Source organism: Carcharodon carcharias, chromosome 13, assembly GCF_017639515.1.
Source record: "Carcharodon carcharias isolate sCarCar2 chromosome 13, sCarCar2.pri, whole genome shotgun sequence".
Classification (NCBI taxonomy): domain Eukaryota; kingdom Metazoa; phylum Chordata; class Chondrichthyes; order Lamniformes; family Lamnidae; genus Carcharodon; species Carcharodon carcharias.
Window position 1 is genome coordinate 20597471 of NC_054479.1, and position 18097 is coordinate 20615567.

Here is an 18097-nt window from a genome sequence, read left to right on the forward strand (position 1 = left end):
TTCCCCTCCAAGTCATTCACCATCCTGGCTTGGAAATATATTGCCGTTCCTTCAGTGTTGCTGGGTCAAAATCCTGGAACTCCCTTCTTAACAGTACTGTGGGTGTACCTACATCACATGGACTGCAGTGGTTCAAGGAGGCAGCTCACCACCACCTTCTCAAGGGCAGCTAGGGATGGGCAATAAATGCTGGCCCAGCCAGCGAAGCCCACATCCCGTGAATGAATAAAAAGTCAGTGATTTAATGGGACCCATGATTCCATTTACCACTGGGAGTTTTGTTTTAAAGTTATTTTGCGTCAGGCCTGACATAGGGCTGTGAGACCTGATTGACTCCATTTTGGAGCAGCCTCTTCCATTACCTGACCTTTCCTCTCACTGCTGACCTCCGATTCACAGCTTCTGCCACTGCCTGACCCTCCCTTGCCTGCCGACTCACTAGTTCACAGCCTCTTCCTGACCCTCCCTCTCACTACATCTCCAGCTCATAGCTTACCTCCTGCAAGTTGAAGCTGCTCTTGACGCTCATCTCAGAGCCCTCACTCACATCAAGGGTTTGGGAGGGGTAAGCGGTGAAAGGGAGAGGGAGCTTCAGCGAGAGGAAGGGTCTGCAGCGATCAGGAGGGTCAGAGAGTGGCAGAGGCCATTAACCGGAGGGTCAGCAGCCACCAGGAGGGTCAAGAAGGGCACACACTGCGAACCTGAGAGTCGGCAGCGAGAGGTGAAGGTCAAGGAGTGGCAAAGCCCGCGAACCGGAGGGTCAACAAGAGGAAGGGTCCTTCAGAGTGGGGGACATGTGTCAAGCGGAGGTGCGGCAAGTAGGATTGACAGTGAATGGGAGGTAAGTAGTAAGTTTTTATATTAATTTTAAAGGTTATTTCATTTACAAATATAGGAATATAAGGAATCTAGAGTAATGCAACTTAGAGGGTATAATGTTTTAATGTTCTTTTTCTGATGAGAAAGCTCCTACAGAGCCTAACTACAGCCTTTACATTGATTTTAATGGAAAAATCTGATTCACGGAGTTATTCCATTTAAAGTTGCACTTTTTAGGAAGCAACTAGAGTTTTAAGTGAGGACTTACTGTTGATATGCACATATAGGCCAGCAATGCTTTCAGGAACAAATCACCAAATTGTTAAATGTAGTAGATTAGACCATGTCCAGCTGACAGTTTAAAACTCTGACAATTCAGCATCTCCACTGCATGCCAATTATAATGCAACTTCCAACAGTCATTGAATAACAAATCTTAATACTTAACAGAAATGAAACAAAAACTAAAAAGTATTACTGGAGTATTAACACATTAATGCCTTATTGAGAGCTTAAAATCTTTCTCTTCAAAAAGATAGGCTTGACTATTTTCTTACTGAGTATAAATTGCTTTAACACAAGACAGTTACAGGTCTGCACATTCGAACTTAGATTTTATTGCTCAATGTGGAATGCTGACATGAGCTACCATTTCATGTCACCCAAAATAAATGAACACTTTAAAACCAAAACGTTTGAACTTGAGTGCAACTTAAAAATAAATTTTAATTGCTGGCATATCAGAACATTTTAATTTAAAAAAGTAGCCTGATTAAACATACATCAAATATTCTGAATTAATCACAACATATTACAAAACATAGGAAGCGAAGCAGCAACACAACCACTGTACAAGACACTGTGATATGCACAGAATAAAACTGAAAGGTAGGATCTGCTCTAAATTAAATAAACCTAACTTCAAGGTTTTGACTACTTGCACAAATTATACCCCATCACCCAACTGATCGGTGGGAGGCAATAAAAAGAGGGCAACTATCCAAAGTTACCACCTTCCCCATTTAAAATTGCAGTACAAAAATGATGGATTGGAATTATCCTGAAACTCTCTCTTTTTGGCCACGCTGTAATCTTGCTCATGAGGACAAAATACTACTTGCAACACTTTTGAAATTATTGCAATAAGATCAGCTGGCTGAGACAAGTGGAAACATTTCCTGCAAGATGCAATGCAGTTTTTTTTTTAAAAAGAAAGTTTTACGTGGGGTTTGTCTGGTAGGAGGTTAAAAAACAATTGCTGGGAACTCTCTTTCCATAGCCAGTCAGCCTCAGCACATGCCGTAGATAAAAATAAAAAGCGAAAATGCTGAAAATCAAACAAAAACAGTAATTTTAGGTGAGTCAGTGTCTGAAGAGAAAATTAATACATTTCAGGTAACCCAGGTAATTTCAGCACAGTTAGCTTAGCATCTGTGGTGGGGAAAATTTTAAGTCTTTAATTTAAAGATGAAATTACCACACATTCAAATAAGCAGAGATAGTTCAAAGTTGAAAGAATATATTTCAAAAAGGGCAATTGCACTGGACATATCTCAGAATTCAATGAGGATATAACATCTATAGTAGATGGGGGAAAAGGTATGTACATGAAAAAGCTAAGAGATATTAAGCCAATATAAGATCTCAATAACCCTGAAACAGACCCAGTTATATCTATCTGACATTTCTAATTTTCTTAAATAATGAGTTTAAGATGTTAATGCCATCTTAGACTAAATTATGGTCTTTAAACACAAAGTTTCACACTGTGGATAAATCTAATGCATCAAAGCAAATGTCCATACTTGGGAGTTTGACTTACAAACTCCAGTTTTTTTAATTCATTCATGGGATGTGAACATCACTGGCAAGGCCACAAATGTTGCCCATCCCCAAATGCCCTTGAGGTGGTGGTGGCAAGCCACCTTCTTGAACTACTGTAGTCCATCTGGTGTAGGTACACCAACTGTGCTGTTAGGAAGGGAGTTCTCAGTTTTTAACTGAGTGACAGCGAAGGAAAAGCAATATAATTCTAAATCAGGTTCAGTTGTGGTTTAGAGGGGAAGTCACAGATGGTGTTTCCATGCATCTGTTACCCTTGTTTTTCTAAGCGGTGGAGGTTGCAGGTTTGGATGGTGCTGTTGAATTATTTACTAGTATTTGTAGTCACTTGAGATTGGATAGACTAAGTCAATGAAGACAAAAGGGAATTTCATTTTAGTTTTATCTGTAACAGCAGACAGTAATTGTTTTCACTGGTGAAGTTTTGAGAACAATAGGGCACAGAAGCAATGGAGACATGGGAGAAATTTTTACATGCAACAAGTGGTTAAGGTCTGGAATGTGCTGCCTGAGTGTGGTAGAGGTTCAATCAAGGCACTCAAGAGGAAATTGGATTATCTGAAAAAGAAGAATGTGCAGGGTTATGGTTTGAAGGCAGGGGACCTAGGTTAATTGCTCATTAGCAGAGCCGGTGCTGACATGACAGGCCGAATGGTGTCCCTCCTGTCCAATGACAATGCTGTGTGGTTACAGAATTTGCTTCATGTGCTGTGACTACAAATACAAGGGATAGAAAATCAAACTACCCTGTTCAATTACTTCAAGGTCAAAATTATTGAGGATTCTCCCCTTCTCTTGTATCCAAACTTTTTGTATGGCAATGGACATGATACTAAAAAATTCCCATGCAAATATAAGAAGCTTAAGCCTGGCAGAAAGCAATCCATTTGCCCCCGTTTTCTCCACCCCTGCCTGCCAAGCACTGCCACCAGCAGACTGCATGAGGAGGATGCTATTGTAATAGAAACCTGTTGTTTACCTGTACCTTCAATGTCTCCCCCTGCAGGGAGCTGTCACTATCATCATGGTCATCAGGTTTGATCAGGATTGTGTTACTGAGGAGGTGATTCTGCACTGCCATCAAATAACGGAGGCAGGGCGATGCAACCTGTCAGAGAGGTGGGGGCAGAGGGAAAGAGAAAAGAGATCGAAAAAGAGCAGTGAGTACATCCAACCATGCATTTATTTGTTATAAACGTGTAAAATACTGGAACTGTGCAAAAATATTTAAGAGATAGATATAATCATCATTACCATAGATCATGGCACATAAGTTGACCCAGTGTACAAGGCAACCCCATTTTATGCTTTGGAAACTTGGACAACCTACAGCAGGCACCTCAAAACATTGGGGAAGTACCGATAGTAGTGCTTTCGCAAGATCCTCCAAATCCAGTGGCAAGAAAGGTGGTTCAACAGCAGTCCACTGGTCAACTGGGCAGGTATTGGAGGCTCTGATCACTCAAAACCATGCTGGGTGGGGCATGTCATTTGTATGCCTGCCACCAGACTCCCAAGGCAATTGCTCTAACCTGAGCTTGGTCGCGGCAGAAAGCTCCCGGGGTACAACGGGAATGCTCAAGGATGTCCTCAAAGCATCCCTGAAGAGGTCAAACATACCCGCTGACTCATGGGAGACCCTGGCTTGTGATCAAACAAAATGAAGAAGCCTCATTCAGGAGGGAACCTAGCGTGTCGAAAGACTTAATTGGAAACTTGGAGACACAAAGTCAAAATGACACAGAGGGAGTGCACAAACCTCCAAACAGCCCATCTACCCAACCCTTCAAGCACCACCTGCCCCACATGTGCAGAGCCTGCAGATCATGCATTGGACTTATCAGTCATTTCAGTGGCCATCGAACCGAAGTGGAAGAAAGTTATCCTCGATCTTGAGGGACTGCATAAGAAAAACAGAAGACAACAACCAACATCTAGTTGGTGTAGACACTTTATGGAACAAAACACCCTAATATTGCAACAGGAGACCAAGATTCCTCATAGACTAAGAGACCTCAATACTAAAATGACTAGTTTCATCATCGGAGAGCGGCAAAAATATGAGTATCCATTAAGGTCACAATGGCAACATAGATGAAATGCCCATGAATGTCAAAATGCCCAGGAACCAAACTGTGGAGTGGAAGGGTTCATAAAGGGTTCTACTAAAAACAACAGGACATGAGAAAACAAGATTCATGATAGTATTAGCCTGCATTGCTAGCAGAATGAAATTAAAGCCTATGATAATTTTCAAAAGCAAAACACATCAAGTTCCCTGCAAGGTTTTGTTTTTATTCATGCATGCGCTGTAGGTTTCGCTGGCTGGGCCAGCATTTATTGCCCATCCCTAGTTGCCCTTCAGAAGGTGGTGGTGAGCTACCTTCTTGAACTGCTACAGCCCATGAGGTGTGGGTACACCCAATGATCTGTTAGGAAGGGAGTTCCAGGATTTTGACCCAGCGACACTGAATGTACGGCGATATATTTCCAAGTCAGGGTGGAGAGTGACTTCGGAGGTGGGTGGGGGGGGGAACTTACAGGTGGTGGTGTTCCCATCCATCTGCCACCCTTGTCCTGCTAGATGGTAGTGGGCATAGCTTTGGAAGGTACTGTTTAAGGAGCCTTGGTGAATTCTTGCAGTTCATCTTGCAGATGGTACACACTGCTGCTGCTGTGCGTCAGTGGTGGGGGAGTGAATGTTTGTGGGTGTGGTGCCAATCAAACGGGCTACTTTGTCCTGGTCAGTGCCAAGCTTCTTGAATGTTATGGGAGCTGCACTCATCCAGGTAAGTGGGGAGTATTCCATCACATTCCTGACTTGTGCCTTATGGTGGGCAGGCTTTGGGGAGTCAGGAAGTGAGTTACTCATCGCAGGATTCTTAGCCTCTGACCTGTTCTTGTAGCCACATTATTTATATGGCTAGTCCAGTTCAGTTTCTGGTCAATGGTAACCTCTAGGATGTTGATAGTAGGGATTCAGTGATGGTAGTGCCACTGAACATCAAGGGGGGTTGGTTGGATTCTCTCATTGGAGATGGTCATTGCTGGACACTTGGTGTGGTGCAAATGTTACTTGCCACTCATTAGCCCAAGCCTGGATATTGTCCAGGTCTTGCTGCATTTAGACTTGGACTGCTTCAGTGTCTGAGGAGTGGCGAATGATGCTGAACATCATCAGCGAACATCCCCACTTTTGACCTTATGATGGAAGGAAGGTCATTAATGAAGATGGTTGGGCCCAGGACATTACCCTGAGGAACTCCTGCAGTGATGTCTTGGAGCTGAGATGACTGACCTCCAACAACCGCAACCATCTTCCTTTGTGCTAGGAAGACTCCAACCAGCAGAGAGTTTTCCCCCTGATTCCCAATGTCTCGAGTTTTGGTAGGGCTCCTTGATGCCACACTGTCAAACGTGGTCTTAATATCAAGGGCATCACTCTCACCTCACCTTGGGAGTTCAGCTCTTTTGTCCATGTATAAACCAAGATTGTAATGAGGTCAGGAGCGGAGTGGCCATGGCAGAACCCAAACTGGGCGTCAGGTTATTGCTAAGCAAGTGCCACTTGCTAGCACTGTTGATGATCCTTTCCATTACTTTACTGATGATTGAAGGGGCAGTAATTGGCTGGATTAGATTTGTCCTGCTTTTTGTGTACAGGACATAGTCAGGTAGATGCCAGTGTTGTAGCTGTACTGAAACAGCTTGGCTAGGGGTGCGGCAAATTCTGGAACACAAGTCTTCAATACTATTGCCGGAATATTGTCAGGGCCTATAGCCTTTGCAGTATCCAGTGCCTTCAGCCGTTTCTTGATATCACATGGAATGATACCAGCTGAAGGCTGGTATCTGTGATGCTTCAGACCTCTGGAGGAGGCCGAGATAGATCATCCACTCGGCACTTCTGGCAAAAGATTGTAGCAAATGCTTCACCCTTACCTTTTACACTGTTGTGCTGGGCTCCTCCATCATTAAGGATGGGGATATTTGTGAAGCCTCCTCCTCCAGTGAGTTGTTTAATTGTCCGCCACCATTCACGACTGGAAGTGACAGGACTGCAGAGCTTAGATCTGATTCCTTGGTTGTGGAATCATTTAGTCCTGTCTATCACTTGCTGCTTATGCTGTTTGGTATGCAAGTAGTCCTGTGTTATAGCTTCACCAGGTTGACACCTCATTTTTAGGTATGCCTGGTGCTGCTCCAGGTATGCCCTCCTGCTCTCTTCATTGAACCAGGGTCAATCCCCTGGCTTGATGGTAATTTTAGAGTAGGGGAAATGCCAGGCCAAGAGGTTAGATTGTGTTCCAGTGTAATTCTGCTGCTGCCCCACAACGCCTCATGGGTGCCTGGACTTGAGTTGCTAGATATGTTCAAAATCCATTCCATTTGGCATGGTGGTAATTCCACACAACATGATGGAGGGTATACTTAATGTGAAGGCGGGGCTTCGTCACCACAAGGACTGTGTGGTGGTCACTTCTGCTGATACTGTCAAAGGGAGGTGCATCTACGGCAGGCAGGTTGGTGAGGATGAGATCAAGTATGTTTCTTTCTCTTGTTGGTTCCCTCACCATCTGCCGCAGATCCAGTCGAGCAGCTATGGCATTTAGGACTCAGCCAGCTCAGTCAGTAGTGGTGCTACCGAGCCACTCTTGCTGATAGCCATTTAAGTTACCCCACCCAGAGTACACTTTGCACCCTTGCTACCTTCAATGCTTCCTCCAATTGGTGTTCAACATAGGGGAGCACTGATTCATCAGCTGAGGGAGGGTGGTACATGGTAATCAGCAGGAGGTTTCCTTGTCCATGTTTGACCTGATGTCATGAGACTTCATGGGGTCCAGAGTCGAAGTTGAGGACTCCCAAGGTAACTCCATCCTGACTATATACCACTGTGCCGCCAACTCTGCTGGGCCTGTCCTGCCGGTGGGATAGGACATTTCTAGGGATGGTGATGGTGGTGTCTGGGACATCATCTGTAAGGTATGATTCCGTGAGGATGACTATGTCAGGATGTTGCTTGACTGGTCTGTGAGACAGCTCTCCCAATTTAGGCACTAGCCCCCAGATGTAAGGCGGACTATACAGGGTCGACAGGGCTGAGACTGCCCTTGTAGTTTCCGGTGCCGAGGTCGACGCTGGGTGGTCCATCCAGTTTCATTCCTTTTTTGTGCATGTCTATGACAACAGTTGGATGGAGGAGGATGGTGTCAAGTTATGGATCGATCATGTGTGGAATAGGCTTCCCAGTGGCCTCCATAAAGAATACGACTTATTAGTGTGGGACATGTTCAGGTCCCATTTAGCCGATCAAGAGGCACCTGCAATAACTACCACTTTGCAGTTTTGCCACGAAATCTCATGTCCGTAGTTCAATCTTTGGATGTGTGCTCCAACAAACCATTCAGGGATCTTTTCTGTGCTGAATGCAATAGGTAAATGGTTGACGGAGAAAAAAACCTTTACAAAGCTTGGAAATATGCGTGCTGCCCCGCTTGATGTTTTTTTTTGTGTGGTTTCATTACCAAATCATTCCATAAGTGCACAATGTGTCATCAGATCGTTCAAAAAAAAAATGGTGGAACATCCTACTCAATGGTTGCAGAGGGACAATTCTGAAAACAAACGCATCAAATCTGATCCAGAGTGAGATCCTTACAACAAAGTCATAGCCAAAGCGACACAGAATGAATTTGGTAAGTTCCATCAGATGGCAAAAACAATGAATTTGACATTTTAAAACATTTTCATTGTGGTCAAAGGCATCTTTGTACAATTAATTAATTCAATAAACCGTGCCACTATAACAATATGAAGTACTGGCGTTGTTTTTCACACTTCAAAATGGGGACCACCCACACTGGCAGTTCATATTTTATACTCAGCATATAAGTCTACCCTCATTTTTGGAAGGATTTTTGGTGGCTTCAAGGGTCCACTTACATTCAGCAATCTATGGTATTCTGGACACAAGATCCAAGTTACGATTTTATTAAAATACTATTACTCTTTCTACAAAAGGTTACAAAGTATTTTATTGCCAATATTTTTTAAAATGGAGATATTCCATCCCATCTATATGTAAGTTTGTATATTATAGAATGATAGGACTCTGTATGACAGATGTAGCATGGAGTCTGTAACCGTCAATATGCTCATGATTTTGTTTAGCACCCAAATTACAAAATTAATTCAACATGTGCAAAGTGACCAACTTGTGGAAGCTAGTGGCATCTGGCAATTGTTGTACTACCCAAGCCTGCTCTTCACAAGTAAAGTTAACCACAGATTGCATTTCTTGTAGTTATCCCAACTTTACATTTTTCCCTGTACAGAAAAGGTTAATAGCTGATATATATTTTTTAACAGCTTAGTGCTCAAGAATCACATTTTGCATGGTTTACTCATCATGCTCAGAGGCTGTGACATCCAGTAAGTCAGACAAGAGGGTGTAATCAATCATTGTAATTGTGTTTAAGATGGCCCTGTAAAACTAACATTACTCCCCCACTGTACTAATGTGGCCATCAAGCCAGGAGAATTTGAACCTCTTTTTGCACTACATTTTCTTTCCATAGGCACAGTTTTCCCCATGCAGAGGCTTTTGTCTTCACATGGCTAAGAGGAAAGGGCAAGCAAGCCACGGAAAATCTCAAAACTATTAAGCCAATCAGTGCTCTGCTGTTAGGCAATGGTACAATTGCACTGAAGATTTGGCTTATTGCACATCAGATCATCCTACTAATGAAGCATGAATCTTTGACAAAGCTGATCATCTTAATAGGGGATACAAGTCTAGAATATCACTTAAGCAGTCTTACTTTATGTAAACTATACTAATACAGACAGTCAATGAGCTAGTGGGGGCACTATTGCTGTTCAGGCTTAATTACTCACTGGCACTGTAGCAAGAAGCCTGAGAAATTCTTCTTTAGAAACTGTTTGGCACTTTGTGATGAGAACACAGGAGTCTTGCACCACGATCTTCAGGATATAGTGCAGTAGTTCATCATTCAACCTGGAGCAAGCAGGAACCGAGGAATGAGACAAAAAATACAATATAAATGCAGTGGGGATTTTAAAGGCATGGCCTACAAGTTCTTTTGATCAAACCTACCAAAGTCCTACCAGTTCCCTGAACAAAGTTGACTCCAGCAGTATTAGAATGTTTTAGGATGATTTAAATGGTCAACCTATCCTAGCAACCTTTCACGAAGGTTAGTGTTATAGCAATATAAGGGTAAAGGGAAAATCTTAGTTTTGGTCTCTTATGTACGAGCAATATACAGTTTGGAAACACAAGGACACAGGTTTATAAGCATCCAAAAAAGGCTCATCATACCATGATGTAAGGCTAGTTGCCAAGAACCACGCTCCATAATCAAAGATTAATATTGGCCTACTCATTTACTGTACTATAAACAAAATTTGTAGAACAGAGGCAAAGGCCAAAATGACTGACAATTGGGATGAACACCTAAACATGCAGCCTTGGCTAAACGTGCAACCTATGTGCTACATAGGCACAGACCAACATTGCATTATAATACAAGAATAAGACGATGTCTCTCTGAGTGGCCAGGAGGCATAGGACCAACATGGATTGCCTGGAACTGGTCACTCCATGCCTTGGAAACATGGAAAGTGTGGGAACCAGGTTGGAATATCTGGATGTCATCTTGCCATTTAATACAATGCAGTAGAATGGTTAATATAAAATCTAATACTGTTGTTAGCCAATCCAATAAAGTTTATTATAAAAAATACCACTGTATGAATATGGGGAATTACTGTTGCTGGACTAACAATCATTTATTGCAACAATAGCTAGGGAAGATTTTCTCCAAACAGCAGTTTGGACTTCAGCACTTTCAAGTCCTTAGCAATTCCCTAGTAAAGGCATGGTGGGTTTACAAAATTTCTGATCTTTAAGAATTGAAGAGTGATACCTAAACCTTTAGAAGCTTTAAGAGTAGGGAGTACAGGGAGGGGTGAGAGAGCTCAATCTTTTGGCATGCACACACAAATTAAGTTTTTTTTTAGAACTTAATTTGAAATCTCATGAGTCTTCCCTTTTTCCCAGAAATTACCACTCTCCACTGTGCAGCCAGCACAGCTGCAAAATTGGGAGCATGGACTTCTCTGGTGAAGTTTTCAGCATAACTCTCAGTAGATAATGATGTTTGTCCTATAGGCTAGTTAAGTATCAATTTTCTACCTACTTCTAGGACATACAAGGCACCTGCCTTCCTACTCTAACTTCCAGAAGATGTGCCGAAATGTACAAGGGAAGCCTGTGGGATAGCTATAACAAATTTTCATCTTTTATGTAATTTTTCAAGCTGTACACCTGGAAATCTAGTTGAGGAGTATTTATGTGCATCCAGCAATGGGACAATATAGCCTTCCGATACTGAACTACAGTACTGACTTGCATCAGTTACATTATACATTTTGTTAGGCACTTGGTCAGTTCAGCCACATATTTTCTGTAGTGGAAATAATGCCAGCATACAAGTATAACTGAACTGGTGTACCTGTAATGATCGTCGTCCTCACTCCCAAATCGATTGTTCTGTAGCTGTTCAGCCAGATTAATCAAGATAATATCTCGTAACTGGCAAAGGCCACTGTTTCTCTCTCCTGCAACAACAAAGAACTGCCTGAAACCAACCGCTTCAAACAAAAAAAAACATAATTGCTACTTAAATGAGATATCAATGTCTTACCCTTGGGCCTAGAATTTACATTGGGTTGCCATCATTTCTGGTCAGATTTTTTAACCAGCCTTTCTTAAAACGTAAGGTGTAACCAGTGCAACAAAAGCCAAATATATTTAAAATCAGTGCCTGTTATTTATTCTTTCATGAGATGTGGGCATCACTGGCAAGGCCAACATTTGTTGCCCATTCCTAGTTGCCCTAGAAACGAATGGTTCACTGGACCATTCCAGCAGGCAGTTAAGAGGTATCCATGTTACTGAGAGTCTCAAGTCACATGTAGGCCTGACCGGGTAAGTACAGCAGTTAACCAAATGGGTTTTTTACAACAACTGACAATAGTTTTCATTTCCAGATTTTATTAATCTGCACCAGCTGCTGTGGTAGGATTTGAACCCATCCCCGCAGCAACAGCCTGGGCCTCCGGAATACTAGTCCAGTGATATTACTACTCTGTCACCGTCTCCTTCTAAAGCCTATGCTTCTACTTATTTCTGTTCCATAATGTGCTGGCATAATTATAGAGGGTATATATTTATTCTAATCCCCTCTCCACCTTTTATTCTCAGATTGTTAAAGTGAGAGTTTGCTACAAAATCCTGAGCAACTACTCCCAGCTCCTGATCACTTATGTATCTCTGCGGTCAATGGTCAACACTGTGGATAATGTTGATGACCAGTATGTTTTTAATGATCTAGACATGAATTCTTGTGCTTAAAAGAAGAAATAAGATCTAATTAAAATTGCCAACTAGTGCAAAATTAAGGAGAGTTTTGTGTTCTGTCTGTACTCGTTAGAAATCAGAAAGAGATGACACAATCTCACTTCGCATTAGAGGTTTTCATCCTTGTCTAGGCTAAATTAGAATATGAGTACCAAAAGTGAAAGTGAACGTATGACTCACTGAGCCACCTTGCCCCTGAATAAATGCACTTTTAAAATAAACAGGATGAGCAATTCAACAATGGAGCAAATTTCATACAATCAATTAATGCTCACTGTTCCAATTACGAGTTTAACAGCTACTCCAACAATTTACATTCTTTCAACGTGTAAACCACTGAGATTTTTTTTTATATAGAGGTTGAAGCAAAAAATTCTTTAAAAAAAGCAAAGTAGCATAATGGATTGCTATGCTTTCACACAGGATGAGCTCCAAATATCAATTCACCTTTGGGGAAGCCACCATGTGAAAGATAACCACAGTTTCCATGGTAAGAGTAAAGAAGAGAATACGTCAATCATCCTGAACTGTTCTAGCAGCTAGCTGAGTCAAGCAAAGACCCGAGAATTTGTCTGCTGTTGGCCCACTCACTGGAACATGGTGCGTATCATAGGAAGATGAAAAAGCAGTCAGGGGAAAATATACAAGAGCTGGAAAAACCCCGAAACAAATGTTAAGAAAATGATTCCAATTAATATTGGGAAAAATCTTGTATGTACCTTATCCTAAAGAATATAGATGAGCACTAGGTAAATACTTCAATAAAAGATTAATCACTTGCCTTCAGTTAATACCAGTTTCAGCAGATTGTTCAGTTCTTGCTCCCCAAGATACAGTGTATGAAGTCCAGAGCTGCAGGTAAAGAAAGTGTGTATTAGGCATCAGCTGTGGCTCAACAGCATCACTCTCATCTATAAGTCAGAAGGTCTTGGGTTCAGGTCCTTGAGCATAAAATCTAAACCAACACTCCAGCACAATACTTAGGGAGTACTGCACTGTCAGAGGTGAAGTCACTTGGATAAAACATTAATCCGACACTTCACTCTCAGGCCCCAGTACTATTTTTTTTTGAGAAGAGCAGTGCGGTTCTCTCTGGTGCCCTGATCAATATATATCCCTCAACCATCACTAAAGCTAATTATTGGATATTATACATTGCTCTTTGTCTGGCTTTGCTTTACACAAATTGGCTGCTGTGTTTCGTATATTACAACAGCAACGACACTTCAAACATATTTAATTGGCTGTAAAGCACTTTGGCATGTCCTGAGGTCATAAAAAATGCCAGCCTTCCTTTTTTTCAGTACTATGACGCAACAACATTTTTTTGTTGAAAGTTAACCTACTGTTTAAATCAATGTTAATAAACACATTGCACCTATCCATCCCATTCCCCATATTTATTTTTATGAGTGACAAGGCAGCGAAATTAAAATTCCCTACACAAGGAGTGCTGCAACAGCTAATGAACGAAGAGGCAGAAATTATCCAGCAAAGGGAGTGGAGTGAGAAGGAGGGGGAAATTAGATTCACGCTGGGCAGTTGTTGGATTTTAACAGGCAGTCATAAAAGGTCATTCTGAAGGCTTGGAAACAAGACTTATCCTGTGGTTGCAAGATATCTGGCCAAACAAATAAGAGGAAAATATACCAAGGGAAAAAGGATGCAGAAGAGGCTCCATAAAAAATAACAGCAAAATTGTTTATAAATAAACATAACAAAGTAAGTACTTTTAAATAGTTACATCAGATTGGTTCTGAGAAGGCAATTATGTTGAAAGCAACACAGTCGCTCCATTATTTTTTCCTTCTAAGACTCAGTATGAAAGGTCATGGCTTAAGCAAAGAAGTTTGAGCTTTATTGCCTATAAAATTCATTACAAATCTAGGACCACAACAACAATGATTATAAAATGCATTGGCCAACCTAGTTTACGGCACTACATCTAGTTCTGGCGCTCTCAGCTCATTGAAAATTATGACATAGATGATGATGCAGAAAGGCGAAGACAGTCAATTGCCAGAAGGTTGAGCTATGAGGACAGGTTTAATACTTTGAATTTGTATTTCAGAGAGATTTAGAGGGGATCTGATCCAGGCATTTATGATTATTAAAGGCATGGGCAACAAGGGATTGCCGAATAAATTGAAGCAGGGGTGAGATTGCTTGCCTGGAACTTTTCTTGTCCAAGATGTTGACTGACCTGTGAAATAAGACTCAGGAGGTGGTCATGAAGACTTAAAGTGCTATAAGAAGTTGTTAGATGGATTGCTGGAAAATTAAGTGATCATGGCACATCAAAGTAATGTAAATAATTTCTGGATGAAAACTCATGAGTCTGGGACCTCTTTGGGGTTGCCTGACCTCGAATGATGGGTTGGAGAGGAAATTTTTCCAGAGAACGCTCAAATTGGCCGCAAATCTCCATTTTGTTGTTTCTCCCAGCAGATGGGTGGAATTAATAATTGCTGCACAGGAATGAAATTAGCCAAAAGGTAGGCGCAGAAAGTACTGGTCTGCAGGCCTTTGTTTTCCTAAATACATAAAAAAGACACACTCTAATTTTACAGAGACTCATTTCAGACAAATTTCCACATTATGCATACTGAGGTCTGCAGTTTATATTATAGCAATTTAATGATATATTGATATCAGAGCAGTCAAAATATGTAATAGATGTACTTGTCATAGATTTATGCCAAAATCCTCAATGATTATAAGACCAGACTTCCAAACAAATTCAACATTTTTCAAATTCTTAATAATTACATCTTGCTCAACTGGTTAAGACACACAAAAAGCTAGAGTTCAGTTTGGTCCCAAGTTTGAACTCCAGCCATCAGAAGAGGTAGACTTTGGAGCATTATAATTAATCACAGCACCCTTGGGAATTGGGAGGAGAAAAACTGGCCGAGACTCCCACTCCAGATAGCTGTCCAGTGACCTTGAGGGGGGACAGAATTGGATTCAGTTGTGACATTAAAACAAACACTGGTTTCAATACCTTGCTGTGATTTTATTCATCAAATCTGTTCTGTCCTTTAGATCAGCCTGTCTACCTCTCTAATAACTGATACAACAGAAATATATTATAAAATATAATTTAAAAAATTGCCATGCTCCACTGGCAGTTAAGATCATGAAACATAGGAATTTGAAAGACCAAAAAAGACCATTTGATTGCTACAGGAACTATCCTAACCAACCATGTCTCACATAGCTCTCTATTAAATTTTTCACGTGGAAACAAATCTCAACTCACAACTAACACTGTTTTGCAGAATGAGGCTCTTAAAAAAAAGACAGGCTACAGCAAAAATTTGTCACTCCAAGTCTTGGATAGCTCTCTAACAGTATTAATCTATGGCTTAATAATGGCATAATAAAACTTCCCTAATAAATAAATTGGTGCTCAAAACATTGGGTGGTCAGATCAAGTACAATAGCACTTAGCACAACCTCTACTGCCTAGAAGGGCAAGGGCAGGGAGGCACATGGGAACACTCCCACCTCCAAGTTCCCTTCAAAGTCACACCATTTTGTCTTGGAAATATGTTGTTCCTTCATCGTGCCTGGCTTAAAATCCTAGAACTCCCCACCTAACAGCATTTTGGGAAGACCTTCACATACTGATTGCAGCAGTTCAAGAAGGAGGCTTATCACCATTTCAAAGGCAATTAGGGGCAGGCAATAAAATGTTGGTCTTGCCTGTGCCACCCACATCCCATGAAGTAACAAAAAACACAAGGGAATGACACTTGCTAGCTGAATTAGATTTTTCTTCACTGGGTCAGCAACAAAACATAAGAAAATATTTTGTCATGTAATTATACAGGAAATTCATTTCTTGGTTTATGACAAAGAATCAGGGCACTTATTTATAGGCTGAGTTGTCCAATTAATTATCAGCTTCTCTTAAACCACACATTTTGTTTTGTTCTGCCTCCTCTCCTGAAGGCCCAGACTCTCATATTCGGTATTGTGCTTTGAGCACCAACTGCCTTTTAGTGTCTCACCTCAGGGACAACCTTTTACATTCATTGTATCACGAACACCAGTAGTTCTCCAGCATCCCACCCCAAAAGACATCTCTCTGCGGGGTATTCTGCTCTCTCCAGAGCCTCATCCAACTGACTGTCATTCATGTAGTTTATATGGTGAGCGCTAATGGACTGGGCAGCACAGCTGTGTGCAATCTTTTCCCTAATGCATTTTCTCATTACTAAACGGCCACAGGGAATGGAAACTCAAGATTTCTCTCCCTTTATTTAACCCAGAGGGGCTGATGCCATTTTTATATTTCCGGTATACCACCTGAAAACACAAATCAAACATCCCTTCAAAATTCATTTATATTCTATGACCCACTTTCCCATTTAGCCTCCCAGAACCCACACCAAGCAAAATAACTCAATTGAGATTGGATGTTGCTCCTCGGCTGACTTGACAGAAGAGGACCCCACCCAGTCAGCCATTTTTCACAGCTACAGAAATTATTTTTTGGGGTCGACAAGCACAAATCTCCTTTACAACAAGATTCAAACAGCTGCACAAAACTCAGGTTAATGTATAACCTTCCCAATCTCTTAGATTTTCTCAGATTTCAGAATTAAATTAACCAGCAGGGCGATTTGAAGAACATCTATACCTTTCACTGAACCAGATATTAACACTGAAATATGTAATTTTAAAACAATACTAGTAGATACCTTGCTGAATTATTCACTTACCTAATAGCCAAACACACCTCCCTCTGAATCTCTTTGCCAATTTCATCCACAGGGGTCTTTAAAAGTTGCCAGAGCAGTAGTTCAGACCGACGCACAATCTCACGGTTTCGCTCTGTTTGCGGGTTGAAGAAAAATTTGAATATTACCTACAAACAAAAAATTGGATTACCATTATAAATCAGATTAGCCCATTTGTCACTTCATTGTTATATCATATTCTGAAAGCCCTTATAAATTTTGGGTGAAAAATAATATATTGCAACGTACCCTTCAGTACGCTCTCTCTACATAAAACACCGTCATACTAAAAAAAAATGCAAAACTACAGATGTACCTGCACATACTTTCCATTATATTTTCCTACTATAAAATTCCTACATTTATATCTTTACCACCTACATAAATTTTTGTGCTCTAAAACACATCTGGCAATGGAGGCCTTTCAGCCCCTCAAAACCATTCTGCCATTCAATTAGATCAGAGCTGATTTGGACTTCAACTCCATTTACTCAATTTTACTCCATACCCCTTGACAGCCTTACCCAAAAAGATCTACCGCTATAATTCAAAAGCCTGGTACAATGTTCAAAGCAATGGCTTTATTTTTCTCTAACAAATAACAAACAACTTTTGTTTGTCTAGAGCCTAACATAGCAAAATGTCTCAAATCACTTGAGTTGGGAGAGTCAAAGCTGATCGGAAGCAGAAGGAAACTTAGCAAAGCCAAGATGTAGAAAGCAGGAAATGTAGCAAGGTGGAGCTCGGTGATGTAGGAAAGGACAGAACTCAGACTGAAGGAGGTCAGATGAGGTGGAGGGGTGTGGGGCATTAGCTAGGATGGGGCAAGACCAGCATAGGAGGGGGAAAATTACAACATAGCATACTTACATGGCAGATTTCATTTGAAATGTGGATCGAGGACATATTGTTGCTTTTTTTTTGTTCTTCAAGAGCAGTTTAGCATTTAGATTCATGTAGTAACTGCTGAATTAAGGGTTGTTTAAATTTGCTTTTGTATATCAGTTAATATAGCAAGATGCAGATAAGGACATCTATCTCATGAAGTTTAGCCACATAGTTCCTGTGAGGAACAGGGGGATGGCAAATGAGTTGAGCAGGTTTTTGCGTCAGTTTTCAGTATGTGCGCATATGTGTGTTGGGGGATGCAAGTGTGGCACCCCAGGGGCAGCTGTGGGCCAGGAGGTGGGGGTGGGGAAGGAGGTTGGAGGGATTGCAGTTGCTGGAGAGGTGGTGATGT

General features: G+C 41.3%; 1 protein-coding gene across 3 annotated transcripts in view; it reads right to left on the reverse strand.

Annotated features, from left to right (window-relative positions):
* The window catches only part of LOC121285485 (probable E3 ubiquitin-protein ligase HECTD4), a 301376-nt gene that overhangs the window by 174697 nt on the left and 108582 nt on the right, over positions 1 to 18097 (reverse strand). For 2 of the 3 annotated variants that reach the window (XM_041201965.1, XM_041201968.1), the window contains exons 13-17: positions 16840 to 16985; positions 12891 to 12961; positions 11202 to 11307; positions 9562 to 9682; positions 3641 to 3769 (exon numbers count right to left, since the gene is read on the reverse strand). In XM_041201965.1, the coding sequence (XP_041057899.1) occupies positions 3641 to 3769; positions 9562 to 9682; positions 11202 to 11307; positions 12891 to 12961; positions 16840 to 16985 (573 nt within the window). The remainder of the gene's footprint in view (positions 1 to 3640; positions 3770 to 9561; positions 9683 to 11201; positions 11308 to 12890; positions 12962 to 16839; positions 16986 to 18097) is intronic. The other variant, XM_041201967.1, reaches the window with a different exon arrangement.